This window comes from Garra rufa, chromosome 6 (assembly GCF_049309525.1).
Source record: "Garra rufa chromosome 6, GarRuf1.0, whole genome shotgun sequence".
Classification (NCBI taxonomy): Eukaryota; Metazoa; Chordata; class Actinopteri; order Cypriniformes; family Cyprinidae; genus Garra; species Garra rufa.
Window position 1 is genome coordinate 5,795,082 of NC_133366.1, and position 11,190 is coordinate 5,806,271.

Consider the following 11,190-nt stretch of genomic DNA (forward strand, 5'->3'; position numbering starts at 1 on the left):
TTTTTACAGCGATTCTTAACAGTGTGTATTAGATAGTGCAGCATGTTTTTCATCACCAACTTTAACTTCTGTGTGGTGAATTGTTGTGTAAATATATAATGTTAAAGCTCAGTCAGCAGAGCAAAACATCTGAAGTGATGTTTAAAAGAGATACAAGCGCTTTCTTATTTTACAGTGTAGTCCTGCTATTTAATCATAATTGATCAATTTACTCTGATCTACTGAACTAAATCATAATTGTGCATATTCACAATGGACAAAGTATTATTTTACGGTATCAAAGTGCTCAATATTATCAATATTTTGAAACTAAACACCATTTTACTTTTGTTTTAATCTAGTAATTGTCCAGTTGTTCTCTGTTTGAGAGAAAAACACTGATATTTCTGCAACTATGTGTAATAACAGTGTTAACCACACAAACGGTCATGTCTAGAGCTAGAAGTGCATGTGTTAAAACAGTCAGTCATTTGTCTGCTGTTGATCTGATGAGCTTCAACACGGTAAGACTAACACACTCGTACTTCAATGAAAACTGATGATAATTGCTCATATAACATACATATCCAAACATGAGAAATGTTAACAATAGGGTAATGTTTAGTATATTATTATCAGTGCTGATTAATGCTGTATTATAGATATATTTGATGCTGATGTTGGTCAGAATGGCTCCTCGTCTTCCTCTGATCTTTCTGCTCATGATTCACGGTGAGTTTCTCTTACATTCACATTAGAAACACTCTGATGTTTTTATTGAGGGTCTCACAATGAGCAGCGGATGAGCAGTTTCTTCTGTCCTGTACTCGCATATTCAGGAAGTTTGGGTGAGATATGTCAAAGGGCTTGTGCCTTTTATGAATGTCCAATAGTCTTTTGTTATTTGCTAGTCAGTGTCAGGTGGTTTAGGAGGGATGTGCTCATTGTTCAGATCTGAATATCTGTGTAACAATAGATTGTAAATATCTTTGGTTCTTGATCTCAGAAGTGAATATGTTAAATACGTACTTCAGCAAATGAGTTCACTCTCATATAGATGAACTTAAAGATGTTAGACAAAGTAAAAAAGACGGTATTTAATAAATTAACTTTATTTTCTTACTCTTGTTTTTCATTATTTGATAGAGCAGCATGTTGTTCGCGGCTGATTTCCTGGTTCTATTTTTTACTCCTTTGTCTCTCTGGTTTTATTTCTGCTTTCTGCAACACACTTCATACAAGCTGATGATGAACTTCACATCATTTATCACTCAATGGATTCTGTGAAAATCTGTCTTTATTTTCTGTAATGAGCTGCTGTTTTAAAGTAGTAAAAATTACTGTGTTCATGGTCTGTTGGAACTGATAAAACAACATTTTAATTCTAATAAATTGTGTGTTTCAGGGGTTTCTAGTGCTGATTGGAGTGTGAGTTACAGTCATTCACACATCTGTGCACTAAAGGACTCATCAGTGATAATGAGCTGCACTTATACATACCCTGCTGGATATCAGATCATGAGAGTGTTCTGGACCAAAAACACTGGAAAGCACAATGTTCTGTCTGGGGATCCTGAATACAGTCAGAGGCTTCAGTATCTGGGAGATAAACAGCAGAACTGCACCATCAGACTGAGTCATGTGACACAGAAAGATGAACACATGTACTATTTCAGTTTTACAACTAGTAAATCTGAAATATGGATTGGTCGTCCAGGAGTGAGTCTTACTGTCACAGGTGACTTTCATGAGGTTTCACTCTTCTTCTGTGCATTATGTTGAATAATAATGAGTGTATGACAGCAGCACTAGATATAATGTGTGTGTTGTGTTCAGATCTTCAGGTGGAGTCTCCTGAGAGAGTGACAGAGGGAGATTCAGTCCGTCTGACATGTAAAAGCAGCTGCACTCTGACTGACAGAGCAACATTCATCTGGTACAGAAACTCACAGCCATTAACTGAGAGAAGAGACACAAACAATCAACTCCTGCTGCAGTCAGTCAGAAGAGAGGATGCAGGCAGATATAGCTGTGCTCTACATGGACACACTTACATCTCTCCTGCTGTTCATCTCAGTGTCACGTGTGAGTAAAGATTGAGTTTTCCTCTTTTAAGATGTCTTTGGAAAGCAAGCAGAGTTCAGGATTATATTTCTGATAAATGTTCAGTAGGTTTTGTGGGAGCTCTTGTCCTTTCACCAAAGTCATACAATTGTGTCATTACTATCAACACTGCATCAGTCCTATTTGACACTCTGTATTGTGGAAACACATGAACAGTAAGCAGTGGTTAACATGGGGACCTTGCTGTGAAGTACTACATAAATCTTACCTGTTTTATTTATGTATTACTGATGCATACAGTATGAAATATATTAATGTATGTGAAAACTATGTAATCCAAAGTGATGGAAAAATATGCAACTGAGAAACAACTTCAATGTAAAGCAAAAGCTATAATAATAATAAAAGCAACTCTGTAGTGAGCCATTGACAGGACTGTGAGAAACTAAAATGTCGTCCTGTCACATTAACGACAAATCAGAAAATACTATGAAATACTGGGCCTTTTCAACAGTCTCTAAAAGAAAAAAAAAATCATTTGTAAGGTAACTATAAGGAAATTGTTTACAAATGTTGTCCTTTGTGTTAGATTTTGTCTAAGCAGTGGTTCGGGTGGCTCCCCAATCTATTAGATTTCTCTGATATATAAAATATGTAAGCTTGAGTTCTTATTGGGAGAAAAATGTATTGAAGGTAGCAGTGTAGAAGTTCTTCAACAGCCATGTTAGCATGTCATCCTTCAAATAATCGTAAACCCTTGTAGGAGTCCTATAGCTTCAGTTCTGACTGTGAGAGAGAACTTTATACTTGAAGACAAGAGGTTTGCAAACAATAGATACTGTTAGGAGCTCCTGATGAAGATCCAATGTTCCTTTGTTATTCTAACTGTATGGACCATTTGGTTCATACCTTTACATTGTAAATGCATCTGACTAAATGGATACAACACATGCTCTGTAAAAAAAGCCATAAAAATTACGGGAAAAACCTGGCAGCTGTGGTTACGAGTTTTTCTGTAAAAATTTGGCAGCAAAGTTTTACATTTTACGGTTTTCACTTAAATATACAGGTAAATACCATAATTTCTGATTTTTTTTATCTGATATAACAGTGATGTACCAACCTTTTGAACTACTGAAATCTGTTTTGTACCGTTGAAATACACTGATAACCATCAAATGCAGGTGGTGATGAGAAATTCACATGATGAACTAAAGCCCAACACAAAGAAATTTAAAATAATAGCACATATAGAAGGTGCACAGTGTCATTCACACAAACACTAAACACCATCATGGTAACACACATAAAACTGATTTAATGCAAAAAACATTAATTTAACAACATTAGATGTAACATACAACCCTAATGTACAAAACCGCCAAGAAAAATCTAAGAAGAAAAAGTTATTTCAACAAAAAACATCAAATAAAAAAAATGAAACACTGGGAATTCTGGGAGTGTCAATTTACGGTTATTCACTGTAAATATTACATTCTTTTTCACTTCAAAAAACGGTATACTGCCGTAAAATAACATGCAATGTCCAACACAGTTTTTCACCGTATATAGAAAGGAAACTTACCGTTAACCATTTCATAGGTTTTTACCGTAGCATTTTTACAGTTTTTTACGGTTAAATTCACGGTCATTTTTTACAGTGTACAAATTAAGTATATACATATATTTCCATCTGGTTGGTCTGGTAAATATTGCAGTGATTTATACATTTGGGATTTATAAATTTGTGATGTCAAATTAATACTTTGTATTTTTCTTCTGTGTTAGATGCACCAACGAGCATCTCAGTGTCCATCAGTCCATCTGGTGAAATAGTGGAGGGAGATTCAGTGACTCTGAACTGCAGCAGTGATTCAAACCCACCTGCAGAAATCAGCTGGTTTAAAGGAGGAACGTTTGTAGGATCTGGAAGAATCTACAGCATCTCAAAGATCAGCTCTGATCACAGTGGAGAATACAAGTGCAAGTCCATCAATGAACATGGAGAGAAATACTCTGATGCTGTGACTTTAAACATCATGTGTGAGTTTATTATGAAACATATGATACTAAAGAACATCTCTATTATGATCATCTGCAGATCACATTACCGACTGATCACTCAAAGGTCTAGTCAATAAATATATATTTTTTTGTGATTTTTTTTAAGACCCACCCAAGAGCGTCTCAGTGTCCATCAGTCCATCTGGTGAAATAGTGGAGGGAGATTCAGTGACTCTGATCTGCAGCAGTGATTCAAACCCACCTGCAGAAATCAGCTGGTTTAAAGGAGGAACGTTTGTAGGATCTGGAAGAATCTACAGCATCTCAAAGATCAGCTCTGATCACAGTGGAGAATACAAGTGCAAGTCCATCAATAAACATGGAGAGAAAGACTCTGATGCTGTGACTTTAAACATCAAATGTGAGTTTTATGAATAATATTCTAAATTTCAACCACATGTTTGCTTCCTTGTAAGTCAATATATTTGGTTATATCTAGTGCTGTTATTCAAATATCAGTGTATCTTTGTCTGTATTTCAGCAGTCAGATGTTTCTCATCTGTGGTTGTTGCTGCTGTTGCTGCTGTTGGTGTTTTATTCGGTGGAGCATCAGGTGCTTTTGTGATGTACATTTGGTAAGACGTTCCTTTCAAAATAACTGCTGTATGTTTGCAGTATTAATTTACTACATGTTGGTTAAGTGTTATGTTTAAGTAAAGTATTCTTGTTTACCGAGTCATTCTACCAAACGGGTGCCATTTGGGTCCGCAACGTTTGATGAGATGCTTAAGGCACAGAAAATGTCCTAAAGTGTGTTTTCAAAGCTTAAAGTTATTAATTCAAGTGTTTCTGTTAACATGATATATGATAGAACACTATTCTTAAAAAATAACATAGTGTTTTTAATCATTTTTCATTAGTACATAACCAATTTCACATGTCTGTGTTGACCAACATGATATTTTGATCTAAAATATCACCAAATAAGTTATATATTTTTTCAAACTTTTATTATTTTCAGCATTATATGTGTGCCCCTGTTTACATAAGATATATTCATTCAAAATAAAATATAATTTGTATGTAAATATTTTATGATTTGTGTGTGTCCCGCAGTTTAACTTACCACCCCGTCACACTAACTTGTTTTTTTTCTATAATTAATGTACTGTTGCTTTAAATGACATCACAAAGAGGAAGTGACATAATTTGAGCCTTACAGACACCAGAACAAAAGCAGGCAAATAATGACATTCTTTTACATTGTTTATTTGATGTTAGACAGGGTCCGTCAAGCTTAACCCTACCACCCCGACACGCAAAGTAGATAGGGGAAACTGTTTTTTATTAATTCTTTTACATTATTAATGGAAAGAAAATAAAATTTCAGATTAAATGCATGCATGCTAGGTTAGAAACTTGACCACATGGGAGATCTGCGGCCATTTTGGGATGAAATTTACCACGTGAAATTTTTTAACGTGACGGGGTGGTTCTGCTTCCTGTTTGAATGAGAAGATGTGTGAAACTATTCTAATATAGGATTCTTATACAGGTAGGGTGACCATACAGGTGTCTTTTTTGATTATTGCACAGCAGTCAAATAAACACATGCCCTTGTGAAATGTATGCACAAAATTTAAAACCAGCAGTTCATATAGAGAAACACTTTGTCCATACCACCCCGTCACATCGCTTACGGTCCGTGTAACGGTTTGCAGTTCTTTGTTCAATTTGCACCATCAAAATTAAACAGATAAATATTGGCTTCAAACTTTCATTTTTTCGTTTTTTACATATACTTCAAAAACGGATAATTGTCTCTCTGTTTAATTTTCTGTTCTACAATTTTAGGTTGTGGCATCTGTATACGATTTTTTAACAAACATAAAACATAACTCATTATTCTGATTTTCCATTTTGTGTGTTTTGCACTCGCGGTTGGTCCGTACCAGAGCTATAGTCCGTACGATTACCGGCGGGGGAGGAGACAGGGTGTCTGGATTAGCCTACAGCCAGAGCGCTGTAGTATAGTATAATTTACTGTCTAAATCAGAACCCAGTAACTGTGACTGCGTTAACAGCCACAGATTGTCTGTATGATAGTGTGGTAAAGTTAGTTTTAGTTTCGATATTCGCCGTATTGCTTTCATTTGCCACTGTTCAAAGATATCACTATCACGATTAGTTTTAACAATTATATAGACATGAAAAAATATTTTAAAACTGTTGTATTGCAAACTTAAACTGGAGAAAGCTTTGATGCGCTATCGCAGCACTTGATGTGTAAGGGTGAAAGGGACCATCTGACAAATCCACCGACTGGATTAAAACGTCCAATGCATTTTAATTAAAATGACTTTTAACATTGAAAAAACACATTGTTAAACCATAAAGCTTTTAATACTTATAATGATTTACAACAGGTGCGATTTTGCCAGTACACTAAAATCTACTGTAAATACATTGAAGGCTGTTCATAAAGGCTGTAGGTGTCCAACTCCAGACTGACTTACTACAGTTGAGATTTTGCCAATATCTCCTTCACTGTATGCGCAAGTATACACATTTTTATAAAAAAAAAAAATACTGTAATGCACCAGAAGGTTTTTAATGTTCCAAATGTTGTAGTACATTCTTTGTTACAAGACTTATTTACTAATAGTGAAATTTTGCCCAAGTCTCCTTTACTGTTTATACAGCAGACACATTTTTTTTAAGTACAGTAATTTACCAAAAGTTTTTTTACATGTTCCAAAGGTTGTAATAAGTTGCTAGCAGCCAGAATGGCTTGGGCTACAGGTGAGACTTTGTCAATATCTCCCTTACTGTAAGTACAGTATACAAATATTTTCAAGGAAATAATTACTGTAATTTACCAAAAAGGTTTTATCATGTTCCAAAGGTAATTGTGTACTTCACACATATGAAGGGAGGTATTGGCAAAATCTCACCAGTATGTCAGTCGTGTATCTTGGAACATACATACTACAGCTATTTTTTTCTAAATGTATTTTTATTCACTGTACCTACAGTAATGGAGGTTTCAGCAAAATTTCACCTTTCATAAGTCAGTCTTGTAACTGCAAAATATTACAACCTTTGCAACATGAAAGAAAACTGAAGGAAGATATTGGCAAAATCTCACATGTAGTAAGTTAATCTTGCCACTAGGAACATACTACAACCTAGAACATGAAAAAAAAATATTTTGGGAGTGTATAGTCGGTTTTTATGATAATGTTTGAACACTGTACAGTAAGGGAGCTATTACCACCTATACTAAGTCTGTCTAGTCTATAAACATACTACAACATTTGGAACATAAAAAACCCACTGGTAATTTACTGTAAGTTTTTCATAAATTGTCTTCTGTACATAGAGTATAAGAGAGATATTGACAAAATCTCACCTGTAGTAGGTCAGTCATGTAAGTAGGAATATACTACCTTTGGAGCATGAAAAAAACTCTTTGGTAAACTACATTTGTTTTCTAAAAATTATTTGTGTACCGTTCACACAGTAAATGAGCTATTGGCAAAATCTTCTGGCCACTAGGAACATCGTACAAGCACTGGAACATAAAAACTGTTTGCTGTTTGTACTTCTTTCTTACAAGCTTTACAGTTTAACAAAGTGCTTTTTCAATGTTAAAAGTCTTTTTAATCAAAATACTTAGACGTTTTAACCCAGTCGACGGAATTGTCAGACGGTCCCTTACACATCAAGCGCTGCGAAAACGCGTCAAAGCTATTTCCGGTTTAAATTTACTGCTACAATACACGTGGGCAGTTTTGAAATAATTTTTCATGTTTATATAAATTGGTTGCATATTATTAAAACTAATCCTGATAGTGATATCTTTGAACAGTGGCAAGCGAATGTAATCCAGCGAATATCGAAACTAAAAATAACTTTAAATGTGGCTGTAAACACGCACAATGCACATTTCCATTACATATTTGCGTAAAACTTTGGCAAAATTTTATACATTTTTGCGTTTCTAGCTGCCTTTACATTACCCTTTAAATTGCGCAAATTGAAACTGCGAATTGAAAATACGCTTAATGAAAACGCGCCTTAATGTTACTGAGTTCTGACCAGTGGGAAGTATACGCATATTTATCCCTCGGTATAAATTATTCACTAGCTGGTTTAAGAAATTTCCAACAGTAAAAAAAACTGCTTCTTTTCATTGTTAAGGTAATGTTTTCGTTGCAATATACTGATCCAAATTAGTAATCGATAATAATTATTATTTTACGCGCCTCCCCTGACCAGAGCTGTATAGAGATCTCTCTATGGCTCTGCCCCTGACATGCTCTTGCGTACTATGAACACGCGTAGAGTGGTGCATTAGGGCGCATTAGGCGCAATCATGAATTAGCTATTCATGTGGTGCACTGTCATGATTTTTGGCTAATGCAGGATACTGAATCATGCGCATCTGAGTGACTTAGAAGTGGATATATGGAAAGGCGACTGATAAAGTGGGTATACGCCGTATATCCTACACTACACCACTAGTTCTGAAGTAGGCCTATCCATTAAATTATTGCATGGTCAAATCCATGAACCTCATTCCAATACATAAAGCGTCAGCGCTCTGGCTGTAGGCTAATCCAGCCACCCAGTCTCCTCCCCCGGCAGTAATGGTACGGACCAACCGCGAGCGCAAAATCAGAATAACGACTCATGTTTTACGTGTTAAAAATCTTATTCGGATGCTACAACCTAAACTTGTAGAACAGAAAATTAAACAGAGACAAATATCTGTTGGTGAGGTATTTGAAAAAAAAAAACGAAAAAATGAAAGTTTGAAGCCAATTTTTATCTGTTTAATTTTGATGGTGCAAATTGAACAAAGAACTGCAAACCGTTACACGGACCGCTTACCACCCCGTCACAGGGGTGTCGTTATATATAAATAAAGTTAAATGCTACTTGATTTAATGTTGTATATGATATTCTTATTGTGTGGACTAATTAAATAAATGCCACTTTATTTGTATTTTTTGAGTGAATTTGTTTTTTCACAAACAGTGAGGCCATTGAGATGTCAAATTCATTTTTTTCAAGATTAAAAATCTAACAATTAAATTTTTTTATTAAATTGGAGATATTGATGGTTTGCAAAAAAGAGACAATTCATTATTAGGAAAACATAACATTATGAAAATATATTTCATGTTTTACTACTCTAATGGCATACATATTGTCCGTAACGGGGTGGTACAAGAAAGGTGCCCTTGACTGAAGAAAAAGTACAATATTAATAAGGAGTTTGTGCCTGAGGAGGGAAAATATGTTTTTTGGAGGTTTAACTTGTCTTTCAAGTTGTAGTCTTTTTTTATAGAAAGTTTGTTCTTAATGAATTTTTTGACAACTGCAAAGTGGAAATGGCATCCGTTTCGTAGAATGACTCCACCACACATGTATGTATAACAGAATAAACTGCAGTTATTCCAGTAACTTGTGTGTTTTGTTTAGTGCTTAATTTAGTAATTAAGTTTATTAATGAATCTGTGAACAGTTGTAAGAATTATTGCAGCTCTTTCAGTGCGTTGTTTATCTTTTTTTTCTGACAGTCTTACTAAAAGGACAAACAGAAGATCTGCTATGAATGAGTCTGCGGTGAGATGATCACAGTTATTTACAGTGTTTTTTTCTGCATGCAGAGAGGTTTCCTACAGCCGCTACAGAGATATCAAATTGCATGTTCAAACACCTGATGCTATGGTTCTGGATCCAGTAAAAAGTTCCTCTAAACATTAAAGTCAGTACAGTTAGACTATCAGATCTTAAACATGAACTCACAATGTTTGCATCCCTCTCTCTCTCTGTAGATCTCTGATCCCAATGAAGACACATATACAGCTCTGGAGCTCAAGTCCACGACCTCTGACCTGTACGACACACTCACAGTAAGTGAGACGCCAAAGTCAGATCATCATCAGATGATCACATGACCGATCTCTCGCTCTCTTTCACACAGACTGTTCATCCCAGGCCTGGAGACTCCTGAAGACTCGTGATCCTAAACATGAGAATCCATCAGTAAGTGTCTGAACCTGCAGCTCTTCTCATTATAATCAATAAAACTCTCTTCAGTTCTAGTTTGAATGTTGTATCTTGTGGAAGGTTTCATAATGATGATAAACTTCAGTCAGTTGTTCTTCATCTGATTGTTTGTTCAGATCAACAGGAAGATGCTGCAGTAAGAGGCGGAGCACAAAGGAACCAATCCTGAGCTCTGTGGGTGGAGCCACACATGATTGACAGGGATCATTAGTGATGAGTCAATAAAGTGTTTTATTTCCTTATTGCTTGAATACATGCTGAAACAGTAGAGTTAAATGAAAGTTGAAATTTAGGTCAGCAGCAAAACACAGGACGTGATGTTCAGTGGTGGCAAACAAGCTCCTGCTTTTGAACCATTAATAATCATTTTATCCTGATATACTGAACAAAATCATAATTGCGCAGCTTCACAAAAGTGTTCGATATTATCAGCTTCTATTAGGCTATTTTGTCTTTTGTGTTTCTGTAACTTTCCCTTTAAGTGATCAGTTTTATTTGTGATCGTCTCATATGTGTTTGTACAAACTCTCAATCTACCACCAGAGGTCTCCATCTCCTGCTACTGTCATCAACATTGATGTGCATCAGCTGTAAATCACCATTATTCCTCTTCATTTTCGTGTTGTTTTATCCTCTACTGTGTTCAAAGTTCTTCATGTGTTTGTATTATAATTCTGAACGCATCCATTTCTGTGTCTCATCTGGTTTCTTCAATCTGTTTGCTGTATTGTCTCTTTACCTCATTATTGTTTGAATGTGTTTGTATTTCCTGGTTCAGGATTAATTTTAATTTAGAAAATTTAAATGACAAAATTCAAATGACGCAATGTAATTTTCTTTTGTTAAAATGCATTATTCATATAGCAATTCTCATTATCCGTAATGAGAGGAGTTTATGCTGTCAGCCTCCTCCTTCTTCAAAAAAAGAAAATTAAAATAAAAAATACACCTTTAACAATATGAATATTCTGCACAAGTTTTGCACATTGGTAAGTATTAGGCTCTAATGGACGTCCCTGCTGTATAGAAGCTTGAATCACGTGACACAGTAACCAAAGATGT

The 11,190-nt window shown here is 35.3% G+C and overlaps 1 protein-coding gene across 1 annotated transcript; it reads left to right on the forward strand.

Moving 5' to 3' along the window:
* The first annotated feature begins 650 nt into the window (after nucleotides 1-650).
* On the forward strand, nucleotides 651-10,016 carry LOC141336770 (B-cell receptor CD22-like). The gene is made up of 8 exons (XM_073842497.1): nucleotides 651-711; nucleotides 1,385-1,717; nucleotides 1,816-2,064; nucleotides 3,832-4,086; nucleotides 4,214-4,468; nucleotides 4,589-4,682; nucleotides 9,636-9,681; nucleotides 9,894-10,016. Exons 1-8 carry the CDS (start codon nucleotides 651-653, stop codon nucleotides 10,014-10,016), a joined length of 1,416 nt encoding a protein of 471 aa, XP_073698598.1.
* The last annotated feature ends 1,174 nt before the right edge of the window (nucleotides 10,017-11,190 follow it).

Excerpts from the sequence above, each read along its gene's own strand:
- LOC141336770 (XM_073842497.1), top strand. The coding sequence starts at position 651 with ATGCTGATGTTGGTCAGAATGGCTCCTCGTCTTCCTCTGATCTTTCTG. Across the intron at positions 712-1,384 it reads CTTTCTGCTCATGATTCACG|GGGTTTCTAGTGCTGATTGG; the intron begins GTGAGTTTCTCT and ends TGTGTGTTTCAG. Across the intron at positions 1,718-1,815 it reads AGTGAGTCTTACTGTCACAG|ATCTTCAGGTGGAGTCTCCT; the intron begins GTGACTTTCATG and ends TGTTGTGTTCAG.